General features: G+C 34.4%; 1 protein-coding gene across 3 annotated transcripts in view; it reads left to right on the forward strand.

Moving 5' to 3' along the window:
- The window catches only part of LOC101889674 (nephrin), a 275,261-nt gene that overhangs the window by 125,094 nt on the left and 132,334 nt on the right, over nt 1–17,833 (forward strand). For all 3 annotated transcript variants that reach the window (XM_011298259.3, XM_020034642.2, XM_011298258.3), the window contains exons 5-8: nt 500–653; nt 1,252–1,388; nt 14,484–14,651; nt 14,766–14,897. In XM_011298259.3, coding sequence (XP_011296561.1) covers nt 500–653; nt 1,252–1,388; nt 14,484–14,651; nt 14,766–14,897 — 591 coding nt within the window. The remainder of the gene's footprint in view (nt 1–499; nt 654–1,251; nt 1,389–14,483; nt 14,652–14,765; nt 14,898–17,833) is intronic.

A 17,833-nucleotide genomic window follows, 5' to 3' on the forward strand; every position in this document is an offset into this window, starting at 1 on the left:
CAGATATATCCGTATTTGAAGCAATCTTCACTAAATTGGACATGCTTTTTTCCTGTCCGCCAAAATCCATCCTAATTGGGTTTGTACAATAAACCTTACATCGGAAGATATAAGGTAGCTATATTGCAAATTTGACCAATTATCGCCAATTTGAATATGGTTCGTCCTGAGGATAAAGACACGACTTGTGGAAAATTTCAACGCAATTGGACAATTAAAACATCGTAACAGACATGCCTTAAACCGGCGAAGTTATTTGAAGTATGCGCCAATATCTTCTTAGCAATATTTTGTCCTTGACCCTCTTTGTTGTTCGGTATCTCTGTGACTTAATTATTTTTCGACAAAACTTGGCGCTCACATTAATGTCCATTTTCTGCTTATTCTAAGTAGGTGACATTGACATTCTGACCTAAGCAACCTTTGCACTTTGCCCTCTGATTAATTATTTTATTATGCATTCTACATTCATCTAATGTGTTTATCTATCATTTTTCAGATCCTCCCGGCCCACCATACATTGAAGGTTACACTCAAGGAGAAACATTAAGACGGGGTCAGCTGGTAGAACTGATTTGTCGCAGTCGAGGAGGCAATCCCGCAGCCCAATTGATTTGGTACAAAAATGGTCTGCAAACAAAAATGGCATATAAGTAAGTAATATTAACTTCAAATGTTATACCAAAGCACCCATACAACTTCAAAACATTTCGAAAGGACATCTCCGCGTATAGCAACCGTTCATTAATGAACTGTTTGTACGACGCGCACAAAGTTTCGCTTAAACATTTATTTGAAAAGTAATACACAGTTTTAATTTTAATTCGCAACTTGTGTTAATTTTGCCCAGCTAAATCGCATATTATGAACAGCAGCGACGACAGACAGTGTCATTGGCAACCGGGACAGAAATACGAATATCTCCAACTTTTGTAATGAATATTTTGCCAACAAAAACAAAGTGCCAGCCAGCCAGCGTTGCCTTTGTCGCTACGCTCTGAACTGAAACGAATCATCAACGTCAAAGTCAACATTTGTGTTTCAACTTTTGTAATCTAGCAGTTCACTCACTCACTCGCTCGCTCGCACTCGCTCTCTCACTCTGCCATTCTAAAAACTTATTATCCCCAGTTTAGCTGCTATCGTTGGTGCTTACATTTTCCTCCCGCTCCCCTTACTTCAGCGAATATTTTCACTGTTTTATTGTTGTTTTATTTACTTGTGTTTTTTTCCTGTCTTTTTTTATTGCAGAACGATAGGACGAATGTCGGAAAATGTCTACAAATTTACAGCCGAAGCTAGTGACAACAAGGCTCGATTTAGGTGCGAAGCGATTAATGTTATGTCGCCGGCACCACTTAAAGCTGAAGTTGAACTGACTGTTTTGTGTAAGTATAGTTTGTACAACCCATTCTATCTTGCAACCATGGCGTTTATGGGGATTAAACTTGCTGTACACTGCCAGGGAGTAAATATTGAAGCATTGTTTTAGACCAAAATCGGGATTTTGCATGGATCGAAGACAGTGTGTTTGTGTTGGGAAAAAGAGTTTTTCATCTGATTTAAAATTCAAATATTGAGGGTACTCGTGTATTGTATAACCCATAAAATGCGTTTCATTGAAATTAGTCTTGAATTTTTTTCTGAGGTATTAGCAATCTTACCGCACTTAAGTTTTTAACTCAAATTTTGTTTTCTACATCATTGAGCATATATAACTTTTTCGCATTCGCAACAAACCCAATTTATTCTTTTAATTTGGATTAAACTATGAAGTATTTATGTTTTAGAATATCATCGAAATCCTTTTATATAGTTTATTTTTGTGGATATCGAGAAAACTGAAGCAGCTATTGAGATATCTACATAAAATTATCTAAACTATTTAATAATAAATATAAAAAATAAATCCAGTTCAAATATAAATACATTACCTTCGGATTTCGAAATTAAGAATTCATAATCTCAAAGATCACAGAACATTTTAGTATATTTCATTCATGTAATATTCAAAATTTTACAATTTTGTCAAAAAAAAAATATATTTTAAAAAATTCTCCAGAACTGTTTCATTCCTACAGGCTGCCCTCTGGAAATTTTTAGAGATATTTCGTACAATATCGTTCAAACTTCCAGCAAAACAAATTAGCACAGGGGCTTTTTTGAAACAAGAAAGAAATATACCATTACAAATTTGTTTTTAAAATTTTGAAATATACTTGATAAAATCAAATATATGAAAAATAAAATAAATAGTAGTGGAATAGTATTTTTCTTCTGAAAAAAACCCACAATTCACAGTCAGCATTAACCAAATCGAGATGCAAACTTTAAATTGATTTTTTTTCTTAAAATGCCCAGTCTTTATACCCTACACCTCAAGGTGGTCAGGGTATTTTGTCTTTGTGCAGTTGTTTCTAAGAAGCGAGATAGACCCATAGTTCCTTTTGATGATTGGCATAGAATCAGATTCTGAGTCGATTTATGCATGTCCGTCCGTCTGTCTGTCCATGTATTTTTGGAAACAAAGTACAAGTCGCATTTATTGCCCGATACAGATGTTTTTTTTTTTTTTTTTGAGAATGGAGATAGTCGGTCAAAATTGTTGCATTTTATTGTGCACCAAACGTGTTATATCAGCCCAAATAGTATGGAATTTGGCACATACGACCAAATTAAGCATGGAATTAAGTTTACCGAATTTGAACGAGATTGGTTCAGATGTAGCTATAGCTCCCATATATATTGTTCATCCAATTTGTTATTTTTGTCCTCCTCTGCTGTAATATGTACTCTGTAACAACGATATTTGGGGAAATATATCAAATATAGCTCAAAAATACCTTTGATAAATTTATCGAGATCGGTTCAGATTTGGATATAACTCCCATATATACCCTTATCCGATTTCAAGTTATTTGTGCACCAAATGAGTAATATAAGACCGAATTGAAAAGGTACAAATGCCTCAGCAAATCATCTCAGAAAAGGACAATCCTCTCATGTACTAGTTCCTTTGGACTTTTAATTATATCTTTAATAATCATAGTTGGTATGATTTAATTCTCACAAATTCCCCATAAACATGTTTATTCGTTATTTGAAGATCTTTTGGGACCGCCGACTTTAAGACTTTCTTCACTGGTTTTTATTAAGAATGTGATATAATAGTCAAAAATCCTTATGCATAATATCTTTTTTATTTTTTTTTTTTTCAAAATTGGGGTTCATCCATTTAAAAGATAAGAAAATTGAGCGAAACTACCCAAAAAATGGGGTTTAACCATTGAGGTTAGCAAAGATGGACCATCGACTATTATTCAAGATTTCGTATGCCCATTACCAAAAATGACAAAATAAAAGTTTTTTTTAGTGGTTTTCATCCTCAGCCAACTTTCTACAGGAGTCTATCATTAAATATGGCCAAAATGTACTCAGTGCAAGGTCAGGGCAAGAATGAACATTATCAGCCCTTGTTGTACCTCCCTCACAGAAGGTTAACATTTGGAATAATAACTGTTATGAAATGTGAAAAAAGTCAGATTGTTCCCTAAATTTCGTCAATCCCAATACTTCTACCAACTCTATGTATGGTACCTTCCCCACAAGAGTTCAAAATTTTGAATAACCATGACGCTCAAAAAATACAAAATGTGCATACGACTTTTTTTAAACTTCGCACATCCAAATATTTCTACCAACACAAGAATGTGAATGTGATATTTAGCGGACCACTTCTAAAGCGTCAAAATATTGAATAATTATAAAACTTAGAACACACGAAACAAGTCAGCGTTTTTCTTCTTGTAAATATACGATATGTCCGTCCACTATTTATAGTATCCCCGTACAAAAAGTCAACATTTTCTAAAAACTTTATACACACATCTCATATAAATTATGGAAGTAGGCAATGTATTTTAGACCTAGTACGTCGTTAGATTTATATCAGACTTAGTCCAGAGGCGAAATGGACAATATAGGCCCACTCCTCTAGTACTTCCCCTAAAAAGGGTCAATAATTTAAATAATCATAACGCAAGGTAAAATATATTTTAACAACGGACAATGGCTGAGGATATTCATCTGTCGGCAAATCCGACTGATACTTTTTCCCTTTCGACCCATTGTACAGTACTTGGCTGCGAACAACAACAGCAACATTAAATAAACAACAATACAAAGTTGTACGAAAACATAACATCTTCAATTCGGCTGAATCTTAATTGTTTATGTTGGCCACAGTACAGAAGCAGTCAGTCAACAGCCAACCTACCAGCCAGCCTCCCGTCTCCTAAACGCCTTCGTAACAAAACATTCAGGCTTTTGAGAAGCACTTTCAGTTAATTGTATTGTGTTACGCTGTTGTATTTTCTTGAGAGTGTTTTCTCTAGAACTCTTACACAAGAAACATTAACATACAAACGCTTCACATAATGACTGTCAACAAATATGTAATTTAAACACACAACGCAAACTGCTGGAAACTCCACAGTTGCGTTTGGATTAAGACAAATAGGGGAGTGTTATTGATGCTGCCATATGCTACGGAACGCTACGCTTGTTGTCGCAATTATTCATCAAATCAAGCATTGCAAGCCGAGTTGACTAACTAGGATCTAGTGCTGCAACTTTGTTTCCATCCACAGCACAGATGTAGTATATTTAATTTTAAAATAGAGTTGAATGCCCTCGTTCTCCCCCTCTTGTAACTTGGAGCGAAATAAACAAAACAAAATATAAATTCAGCTACTAGACGATAAAAACAAAAATTACTGCTCGAAACAAAAGCCAAGGACTACAACTTACATGGAGAGTGCGATAGAGAGATTTCATTAGGCAGCGGAAATGTTGTTGTTGTTTTTCGTTGCGTAGTAATACTTTTATCCTCCAAGGAAAACAAATTAACAATGCCTATGCTAAAGTCCTTTAGCACAACAAAATATACACACACACACACACATGGTGTGCTTGCGGATGTAGACTCATACAGACGCACATGTAGTGATGCATATCTTTATGAGTCATAGATGTGTGTTTAATAACCTTTTAAATATTCACATATCGCTCTCGACATAAACAGACAATTGATAGCAAATGATCCCGTCAGGATTTGAATGCGTTTAATGTTGCTTTGAAAACAGCAACATCGACTACAGCCACAACAGCATCAACACCAACAAAAATGCAAATAATTTCATTTTAATAGACATTCGATAGTGGAGACCATTAAAATTCTATAACTCATGCACGGATGGCTGAAAGCAATCCAAATATGGGACATTTTTAATCGAAATATGACGCAGTAGGGAATACATGGTTGTTAAAGCAATATTTTGGGGTTTTTATTAAATTATTAATAATTTTAGTAAACACCAAGCAGGGCAGTACGATGGGTTTAGATAAAATAAACTACTAATCAGAAACATTGTCATTTAGGAACCAGGATGTGAGAAACGAATGGGGAAAACCAAAATCAATTTTGAAATTCAAATCTAATTGCTATCGGATGTGAATTACAGCTCTAATTCTGAATATATTTATTTAAAAACTTAAATATCATCATCGGCAATAATAAGAAAAGTTTAACGACATAAGTCAAATTAGTAAACTTCGTTTAGGGCTACGTGTGACTGTGTGTTTCGATGTCATTCTAGAAATCAGAAAAAATGGAACTAATTTCAATGTATATAGGGTAATTGAAGTATATTATGTTGGATATTTGAATCTTCCTTTTTTCGAAATTCATAAAATTTTTGGGGTCACTAGATAAAGTGAATTAACATAATCTCAATCATAGACATGACATTACATTTTATTAGAGATATTATTATTATTATTTTTATTATTAAAATGTTTGGCATTTTGTGGGGGACGCACCAGAATGTGTGGACCGATATTACCTCTCTTCAAATTCGATCTAAGTTTCGTAATATATAAATATATATATATATATATATATATATATATATATATATATATATATATATATATATATATATATATATATATATATATATATATATATATATATATATATATATATATATATATATATAACATAGTATTTTGTTGTTGCACAATGGTCAGGCCAATCCCATTATTGTTGTTTTTTATTAAAACAACGTTTGTTTATTTGTGGAGAATGATGGTAATGTTTACCAGGTGGAAAGGCAGGGAATATCTTGTTTTCGGAAAGACTCACCAATTCTCATCAGTTCCCTTGTTATACCCTCCACCATACATAGTATGGATGGTATATTAAGTTCGTCATTCCGTTTGTAACTCATCGAAATTATAATTTTAGACCCAACAAAGTATATATATTCTACATCAGCGTAAAATTCTAAGACGATTTAGCCCTGCCCGTTCGTCCGTCCGTCTGTCCGTCTGTTGTAATCACGATACAGTCGAATTAAGATAGGAAGCTAAAATTTTGCACAAGTCTGTCTTTTGTCTGCAGGTAGGTCAAGATCAAAGATGGGCTAAATCGATCCATGATATTGTATAGCCTCCATATAGCGGTACCCCCGATATTCGGTATTTTGATGATTTAAGCTACATTTTGCAACGGAATTGTACGAAATTCCACACAAGGGGTTCTTTGTGAGTACTTTATCCCTCGAAAGAGAATTATCTATATAGGTCCACGATATCGAATGGCCCACATATAACGGTACCCCCGATATTCGGTATTTTGATGATTTTAGCCACATTTTTCGATGGAACTGTCTGAAATTCTACACAAAGAGTTCTACACAAGAGTTCCCTGGAAAAGAATTATCAATATCGGCCCAGGATATCGTATAGCCCCCAGTGTTGGCATGTTTGTTCGGGATACCATATTATTTCGTTGTTGCAAAATGGTCACCTTGTATCAAACTTACACCAAATCGAATACTTCCAACTTTAGTTGTGAAGGGTTTGCCACCTGGCCAGAGAGACAGGCCGACATACGTAGTTCAGCTGCAAATGTATCATTCGTTCAACAGCGCAATGTATCATTCGTTCAACGAACAGCGCTTGCAAATCATTGAATTATATTATCAAAATGCGTGCTCTGTTAAGAAAGATCATCACGCGCTTTTTGTGTTCAGCAACGTAGCTCATTTCTGGCTTAATGGTAAATATGCAGAGTTATCGATTTTGGAGTGCATATCGGCCAGAAGCAATGCAAAAGCTAACAATGCATCCAAAAAAATCACATTTTAGTGCTGCTCATTCTCTTTCATTATAAAAGAACTCACATTAAAATTACAATCTACTACGAAATGGCACCTGTTTGGTACCTATTTTAGCGGGAAAAGATAATTTTTTTAGTAAATTCTGTTAAAAGGAGACTCAAACATTACAAATGCAGAATAGCACTATAAATCGTCTTTTGGAAGGGTTTGTATACTTGCGAACAACTTACAATTGGAAGCTATATCAATCAAGAGAATTTATATTTACTGAGAACCCTGAGAAACGATGGGCACTGTTAAAAGGGGGCTAGACTCTGTCGGGTCCGTTTTTTGAAAGCTTAGGTTTTCGGTGGGTTTACGCATTATCGGTCAAGATATAAGAACCTTATCACACAATAGGATGGGGTATAATGATTTTACCGTTCCAAGTCTCCAGATATTCTACTGTGTGTCAATTTTTTTTGTTAGTTTTGTCTCAGTTATATATATGTTGCATTCTTTTTGTAAACTAAATACTAGTTTCTCTAGTTAAAATTCTATGGGTTTTTTGTTATGTTTTGCAAACTACACTTCCTGTTGCTTATTGCCAAAAATCTGAAAACACAGACAAATGCCACCGTATTACTAGTTAGCGGAAAAACAACAGAACTGGGGAAAAGACAAGAAAAAAATCTAACAAACGTTCACATATTTATGATGATGTTTATTCTTGATGAAGCGCAAATGTATTTCTTGGCTTGATAATCACATGCGCACGCACACGCACACACACACACATCTACAAACAAATAATAAATAAAACCAAAGAATGAACAACAAAAACAGCACATGAATATTCTCACGCTGTTACATATCTACATGTACATGCAATAAATAAACCTTATTATCACCACAACCACAAGCGAACACATACATACACACATACTTATTTGACATAGAAACCTCCAGCTTTGGGTTTTAATGGGTCTAGGAGATTTTGAAGGAAAACTGGGATGTATTAAAGTTGCATTAATTATAATGTAAAAAAATCAAATTTCAAATCTTGGTTCCAAAAATTTGAAGACAACCTTTTGAAGGCCTACCCTTTTGGTCTAGGTTATCAAAATGGCAACATCAGCTGATATTAAAAAATTGGTAAAACACTTAAATTTTCAGAAAGTACACAAATAACGTACAATCGATTTGACGAATTTTGAAAGTTAATTACTAACTGAAAAATATCCGCACGAGGTAGTACGACTATGACTGCTGCCACGAAGTGGAGCCAACACTCGATGACCACTGTTGATGAAGGTTGAACATCTTATCATCGATGTAGCCAAAGATGCCTTTCGAAACCATTTCGGGGGCAGCACAAACGACATAAAATGCAATTTTTAGCTACATTTTCTAAAAATATCCAAAAAAAAAAAATTTCCAGGGGCTTTGGCCACACCCTGGCTACGTCGGTGCATCTTATCCATCTAATGCAAGCCACACACGATACAATTGGTTGTACAACTTGGAGAGATTGTATTCAAGATTGCATCGTTTGTGGCGCAGTTGTGTCTCGGTTGTACGAAAAATCAAAAATTTTTGATATTTGGCATGTTGTACCAACCGATTGTAACGTTTGTGGGCATGTCGCATATAATTTCATTTTGTGTTTATTTTCGAAGAGGCAACACCATTGTTTCGCACATCAAAACAACACGAAATGCAATCAAATGTGTGATTTAATGTACATATAATATTGAATTTTAATTTATAAAATGGAATTTCAAAAATTAATACGAAATAAAGGCTATTGGGCCAATTATAGAACATGCAATTTTTTCCGGTTCCATCTTAACTCGAATAAAATCTACGAAAAATGAAGTTGTATCAAGAGGTTGTACACAAAGTTTTATTGTTTGTGGCCGAAGCATACAACTTTGCAACAATTATTTTCAAAATCAGTTATCGCAGTAAAACTCGAATTATAAATTGATAATTCAAAAAATGTGGTTGTCGCGTTGAACTAAAGTTCAAAAAAAGAAGTGGAAGTAACGAAAATACGAAGATGGGGACATTATCAAAACACCAAATATCGGAATGCACCGTTACATGGATCCATATTGACAATTTTGCTTGGACGGGAGTTGGTACTTCCGTAGAAATTAATACCAAATTTAAACAAGTTCTTTGAAAAATGTGTGAAATATCTCAAAATATCCAATGTCGGGGTCAATCCAAATGTTGATTCCGTTGGAAATATCATTATATTCCCTAATAAGGGCGCTATGCGACATCTTTAACCGATATATCCCATCGATTCCAACAAACAGACCAAGACTATATTTCTGATCGGTACTGTGCTATACTTACTACACATGATGTATTAATTATAATATTATAAACCCAAAGTTTTTCCCCCCAGGAACTGTTTCTGCGCGCAACTAATTTGTTAAACACAACAAAAGCCGCGAGAGCAACAAAGTGGTGCTACACTATATGGTGCTACTTATGTTGCAAATAACTTATCCATCAAATATATATGTGTGCATGTGTGTGTGTGTGTTAACGTATTGTATGCGTCAGATCGTTTATTAGGATACAACATTGCTTTTGTTGCAACGCATTTTCCATAAAGAAAACATTTTCATAAAAAACTTGAAACGATGAAGACCATCCTAGTGTTTCGAACACTTCAATGTTTTGTTTATAAAACACTTGCTACACTCATTCCTAGAACTCACACTTTAGCAAATGTCGTCTTCCAGATGTGTTCGCTTGCTCCTTTCTGTTTGATATTTTAACAAACACGCACACACACACACGTAGCCGTGCTCATTTATGTACCTACTCCTGTATATATAGATTTATGTTGCTTTTATATGAAATGCGCTACATATTGCTTTTAGTTTTATTTATTTATTTTTTGTGAGAGTGTGAGGCGTGGGTGTGTGTCTGTTCCTTTTCCTTTTTTGTTTCTTTCTTCGCCATCCTTCCTAGTCACCATCCTCACCATGCCCTCGAAATGTTGCGCTGCTACTGCTAGGACTCCTCTTTTGCACACTCATCCGCTTTCACAACTTATTGAAATATTAAAAAGGATGATATTAGAATGCCACACATACATAAGCAAGTAGCTGTCATACGTGAGTGCGTGCTTCCGTCCGTCCGTGCGTGTCGCAGTGGTATGAAATCAGATGTGTTATGTGTGAGTGTATATATGAACGGTGGAATATTCCTTACATCGGTATGACTTATCATTGTCACACATTGAAATGTTATTAGAAAAATTAAATTCAAAGCTGTCGGTGTTACATTCCGTTCACATTCCCCACATCGGAGTGACTGATTGTGCACGCCTGTAAATGTAAATGTGAGCCAATTCAAAATAATGTTTCCTGTTGATTTACAGTCACTTGCCATCTAACACTACCGAATGGCTTGGTGGTGGTCTTCGAAGGAAACACCAACCTGTTATAATTTTGTTGCAATTTTCAATTTCAATAAAACGTTAATTATGACTTTCCGAAGTTACTTGAGCCTACAATAATTCATTTTAGACAATGCGTAGACTGAATTTACGTATGTTCAATTGAAACAGTACTTTAAGTTGCAATTGGTCATACTTTTACTTGTTATGCCCTCTACCTCTATAGGTGGCATATTAACACTGTCATTCCGTTTTTAACTCTTCGAAATACTTATCAGCGTAAAATTTTAAAATTCTGTATGTTTGTTGTAATAACACTAACTTCCAATCGAATTTAGATAAAAGGCTAACATTTTGCACATATGTGTATTTTGTCAGTAGGCGGGTTAGGTTCGTAAATGGCCCATATTGGACCATGATTACGTATAACCCACGTATAATTTTACCTCTCTATGTAAGGTTTTTTGGGACTTTAATGGAATTCTTTAAAATTCGATACTTATAGTCTGCTATTCTTTATATTTTGGTATTAAAACTAGTAATAGATAACAACCACTGTAGCAGGAAATCAATATTTTGCAAGTAAAATCGCTCATGGACCACTATTCAATTCCGATGCTTTAATTTTGAAAGTTTGTCCTAATATCTTGGTGGAGGGTATTAAAAATTTAACCCTACGTAACTTACTTGTTAGTAAGTGGTTTTATAAAAAATGATACAAAAAACATCCTTCTGACACATAGATGTTCATACATTGTACCAAAGAGTGTACTTTTTTTATAAAATGAGCATAGGATTCCTGTATATGGGAAAATACGAACTAAAAAGTATTGAAAGTTTTGTACCAAAAATTAAAAATCATTGCTCCGTATATATGGAGTCCATGGATGAGGTCAGAGTTTTTGGAACAAGGAAATATATATTAAAGGCCGCTACCATTGAGTCGTTCTTGGAACGTTCTAGGAATTTAACAAGAAAGCAATATACGGGGTGAAATGAAAAAAACTGCAAACAAATTTAGACTTCTGTTATTTCTAAGCCACTCCTCCGACAGCTGTTAAAATTTTTTCCAGTGACAGAACATTATATTATTTATAAGCGTACAAAAGAATTTTGGTGAGAAAAATCCAGAAAAAAATTTATTAGTGATGGAATTCAAGCGTGATAGTGTGATTTCTTTATATTTGGTTGGAAAACCACAAATGGCTTTCGTTAGAGCACTCAGCATTTAAATACCGTAATACCGAGAAAATATTCTGGAGGGCATATTAAAGCCTTGGCCACGCAAACATTTTGGCCGCAGACTCAGCACCATCGCACTCAGCACGCGATTAAAAATAAGGTCCCTCGCTTCATTTCCAGCGCACAATGGCCATCAAAATCTCCGGATACCAATTCGTTGGACTATTGTGTCTGGAGTATTTTGGAAAGCAACGTTGGTACTAAAAATATCAAAGTGGCGATCACATCAAGTAATCGCTTCACTAAGAATGGGCCAAAATATAGCAGCAACATTCGGGCAGCGTGTGATGTATCAAATTCGTGCCAAAGGTGGCCAATTCGAACAAATCTAAAGTTATTTCAAAATTTGATGATATTTCCGACTTTTTTTGCTTTCATTCAATAAAATTAAAAAAAAAAAAAATGTAAAAATTATGTCGTTTAACTTTGTTGCAGATTTTTCTAAGCCTGTATATGGAAGCTATTGTTGCAAACGAACCGATTTTCACTAATTTTTCAAAGATATGTTTCTTAGCTAAATTCGGTCGGATGTGCTAGATATATATATATATATATATATATATATATATATATATATATATATATATATATATATATATATATATATATATATATATATATATATATATATATATATATATCGCATACAATTTCATTTTGTGATTATTTTCGAAGAGGCAACACCATTGTTTCGCACATCAAAACAACACGAAATCCAATCAAATGTGTGATTTTAATGTACATATAAAATAAAATTTTAATTTATAAAATGGAATTTCAAAAATTAATACGAAATTCCGGTGCCATCTAATTCAAATAAAGTCTACGAAGAGTGAAGTTGTACAAAAAGGTTTTACACAAAGTTGTATCGTTTGTGGCCGAAGCCTACAACTTTGCTACCCTCTAAGTTGTAACAACGGTTGTATCGTGTGTGGCTTGCACAACGACAGTTTACCACAGTATGGCATAGGGTATGCAATACAAAGTCTTAAGAATTCCGTTAAAAAATCAAAACTCGAACGAATCAAAAACACCCAATTTCTGGAGGTACAGTTACAAGGACCCTACTTTGCGAGGATGTTTCCTATATACTCAGGACACAACGCAGAATTACATTGCAGCAAAATATGTTGATAACTATGACTTAAATCCAAAAATAACTATTTAAATATTGCAGTATATACCAAGACGCAGACCTATATGACGCTAGTACCACAAATTCTACGGAAATAAAATACATTTGACTAAAATTTTTCCAACGTATTTCATTTCAATTTATGATTTACTTTGTTTATGATTTAGTTTTTATTTATCTTGCGAGATGAGCTTAATGATCTGACATTTGCAGTGAAAACAACTTACCACTATGCGACGGGCTTCGCCGTTGGTTAAGCGGCTAATCAGGCATATTTGGTGTGGATGATAGTTTACGAGGGCCGTTCTTTGGAAAGTAGTTTTTATTTCAAATTCGGAAACTAAAGCGATTTACTTTAATGTTTTTTTCGAGGAGTTACAAGTGGTATTTTTGTGCTAAAATTGCGTTTTTTAGGTTCTGCTTGATAGTTTCGGACGCAAAAAAAAAAAATACGCAAAAGCCTTATTAATATAAGATAATTTAATAAAGAGCAATGGATCGATACAATTGTTCTTTTCGAAAAATTTATTAATATTTAATTTCGTAGCAAGAAGATCATGTGAGGTGTAAAAATATCAAATATTTAAAGCCCACTTATATTCAAGAAGTTGAGGAAACTAGTCTGAATTTGGATAACCTAAAGTTTTTTTCTGAATACATTTGAGAATTGAAAAAGTGTTGTTAAAATGGCTTCCTTCCAGGTAATGATGTTGTACTTTCCTGACTTACTCGACCACCTATAAGAATTGAAACTCTCTAAGATAGAAGTCAATACACCAACTTTATGTGTGTAGCTTCCTCCACACACCATGTAATTGTGTGCGTCATTCATATATCAATTAAGTCTTAATTACATCCCTATAATCTATGTGTTGTGTAGGCCTCCATATTATTTTTTTTGTTGTTGTTGTTGCTGTTGTTTTTATTTTATTTTGGATTTATTTTGTCATTCAGCTACCAACTAATTTTGTTTTAGCCTAATCAGCTTTATTAGGCCTATAAAGACCAGTTGTTGTAATATATTCAACATCGTTGATGTGCATATGCCTTTGTGTGTGTGTGTGTGTGTGTGTGTGTGTCGGCGTGCTCGTGTTGTTGTTATGTATGCTGGAGAATAAATTTATTTGTGGATCTTCATCATAAATCAAAGTAATGACTCTACACAAAACGAATAACAATCTAACAGATGTGTGTTAAACAGTCTGCTCTCTACTCCGGTGACGAAGCATTCGGTTACAATATTTGTGGCACCCACTGTAGTGTGGGCCCTCTTATGGCGGTGTATGATGATGACTAAACGGGCCCATAGTTTGCATACACCAACAAAGCATATGGCCATGTTTTCGATGCTCTTAAAATATTAATGCATTTATGAAGTGAATATATTAAAAAAAATATACGAATTTATTATGAGTTGCGTTGTTTTAATTTACGGCAAATTTACAGAGTGTTTGAAAGTGTTTTATTTAATATTTGTTTTTGTTTTTTATTGTGTCTCTTTGTCTTTTTTGGCATTTAGTTGCTCCAACACATGTCGCCATATCGGGCAGCAGCGAAGCACGAGTGGGCGATGTAGTGCCGCTTACGTGTACCACAGCTCCATCAAATCCACCGGCTGAAATTAAGTGGACGGTTGGAGGGCGTCAGATACGTAATGCAACGTCACGTACTGTGGTCAGTCCCGAAGGTAAGTAACGACAATAAAGATGACGAATCTGCATATAGACGAGCATTAACAAATTGCCTGATTTCTTCTTAACCGTTTCATTTCATGTTGCTGGCGGAACGACGATGACGACAGGTGGATGGATTACCATTTCGAATATAACGGCAGTCATTGAGCCCAACAAACGTTCGTTGGTTGTCATCTGTCATGGTCTAAATATGCAGCTCACCGAGAATGTTGTATCCACACACACAGTAAATGTTCTATGTAAGTATCCCTCACCATATACATACAAACATATATATCTTCAAGCTCAATTAACATACTTACCTAGCCGAATACGACGACGACAAAGACGACGTATTTGAATAACTTAAGCATAATTTGTAGAATCTAAAGTGTGTTTTTGGATTACTTGATGTAATCATCGGCGAGATTTAATAACTGTGTTCACAGAAGGAAGTGTGCGCTATTGAAGTCATTATCTTTTTATTTAAGCGATTTAAACGCTTTTGCGTCGCTCTACATTAATGCCTTTCATGTATCCGCATAATTAATATGTAATCCATTCATCCGTGTGCCGTGCGCAATGCAGTTGCCAAATACTTAGTTAATAATTACTGTAAAATGGAAATTTACTTAGCGCTTATTCCTTGGGATTCGAAGGTTGTCATTTCGGTCGTCGTACCAAAATATGGAAAAAATTATGTGCGGTGGTTTGTGTTCTATGTAGAAAGCCGATGGTGCTTAGAACATATTTTGAATAGCAATTGAATTAATGTATATAAAATTATATTATGTAACAGAATATATGTCGTAACATTGTCATAATATTATATTTTTGTGTGTTTTTGCAATCGGGCATTTTTAATTTTCATCCCCTACACTATTCTGAAGAGAGGGTATAATTAGTTAGTGAAAAGTAAAAAACCTTTGTACCATAGGGAGCATCGTAGCTCAAGGAGCTGAGTTCTCCATCCTGAAACAGATTTTTTTCTGAATTTGCAGTCGCTCTTTAGGGCACAATTGTAGACCAATCAAATTGGAATTTAGCATAGGGTTAGAGGTTTGGAAGCAAATATTTTTGGGGTCAAATGGATCATAGCTTTTATGTGAAAACTATCAATCCCGAATATCATATTGATGGTGATTTCATTGACGTATATAGCCAAATATGCAGAATGTGCACAGGAACCTAAATTTTCAAAAATCAGTCCGAATTCCCATGACAGAGGGACAAATGCCACAAAAATTTGAGTAGACTAGTGGCTTCGTTCGGAAATCGAGATGCATGAAATATTCTTCTAAGGAACGTAGTTTTTTGGAAAATATTGTTTCAGACCTATGTGAATTGCTTGGACGGAGGAACGTAATAGTGACGACCTTTGGATTTTAAAATGGCTATTAATTTTCAATAGTAGAAAATAGGCGAAAATACCATGACAATTGTAATTGTTACCTTTAACTAACGAGGTGGAGGTAAAAAAGAAAATAATTATCAAAAAATATTTTTAATTTTTTTTTTTTTTTTTTTTTTTGTAAAATTTAGCACCACATTATAAACTATGTCAATTCACCAGTTAAAGGTTAGTAGTCCTGTATCCCAATGTAGTGAGGTTTTCGTTTATTCTAGTCAAAAGTGGGTCAAATCTACAAAAAATCTGCAAAAGCTTTACCGCAAGTTAAAGTGGTGTAGGGGAATCACATGGTCGGACCCGCCAGCCTATTTTCTTTGATTAGTTGTTTAATTATTTATTTTAAATAAATAGATGTGAAAATGTGTCCCTTCTGTGCTCAAACAAAAGGCTAGCTTAAATCTCAAATGGGATTAAAACTAATCGTATAACCAAGGACACAATAATTATTGTTTACTGTTGAATTTTATCCATATATACGGTCAAGTATTATGTCATACACACATTTTACTAAGCCGCCTTCCTGAATTGCTGTCTAATAAAATGTTAAAATGATAGCATTTATGGGTGGCTTTCCCAATCTACTCCTGCGCCAGTGTTACAAGTGATGGGTCCCTAGTGTTTCTCTGCAGTCCATGTCAAATTAAAAATGCCACAGAGCTGATTCTAAAATGTACTTCTCGGAACTTTAAAAACAACATCGAAAGACCTGGTAGTTGCGTATTAAAGAAATAAATTTAAATGAGCTGAGGTGTGGCGTGGTTAGTTTTGCTTCAAATTCAAATTTGCGGTGATTTTTATACATAGCCTCTCTGAGAAAGGAGCGATTCATTTTAGCTCGTAGCTGCTAAGAGACAAGTGATCCGTTGGTTATTATATGTGCTGATATTGAGAGTAGAATCCAATATCCTTCTTCGATTGTCAATTCTATTCTCTATTCGGTTGTAAAAAAATAATGCAACCGGTGTAGATTCAATTCTTAGTATTTGGCTCGAAGTACCAAATATAAAAAGTGAGAAAAGAAAGAACAACCTTATTCTTTGGAAAGAACAACCTCATTCTCGATTCGGCTCGAAGGACCAATGTAAATGAGAAGAGAATCCAATCTCACTCTTCGATTGACAACTCTATTCTCTATTCGGATCCTGCTCGGAGGGTCAATGTAGAAAATGAGAAAAGAAAACCAACCAAATGGTTTGGCTGTTGATTCAATTCGAGTTTTTATTTAAAAATATGTTCCCTAAGTACTACTGACTCAACCTAATTTAACCTAATCGCAGGCACACAATTATTCTTATCTATTCTAATATTGAATGGAAAACATTGCAGGGCTGCTTGATTTATTATCTCACACATTATCGTATGCGTCAGCCCACAAGATCACCGAATGGTTCGCATGTGGTATTTACTGGGAAATATGAATATTAGAATATTTATTGATCATTGCTAGATTTTCCCAGCGCCTCAACCGCACTCAAAAGTATGTACAATATATTTTGTACAGTGCTTATTACTATTTTGGTAGATCGACCCTTAATTATAACTTCAAATTAAAAATATATAATAATTCTTATTAATTTGTTTATTTTTACTTTCGTAAAAGAGATTTACTTCGCCCCTCAACTCGAATCTTATAATCACTGAGTAATGAAGTTTATTGCTGTATCCACTCAATTCTTATTATTCCATGATTCTAGCATAATTTTCTTTCGTAATTACTGTCGGTGATAACAGAATGTTCTTTAATTAGGACAAAGTTATCTATTTTTTTGTCATCCTTTATGCGTG

Source organism: Musca domestica, unplaced genomic scaffold, assembly GCF_030504385.1.
Source record: "Musca domestica strain aabys unplaced genomic scaffold, Musca_domestica.polishedcontigs.V.1.1 31, whole genome shotgun sequence".
Lineage (NCBI taxonomy): Eukaryota > Metazoa > Arthropoda > Insecta > Diptera > Muscidae > Musca > Musca domestica.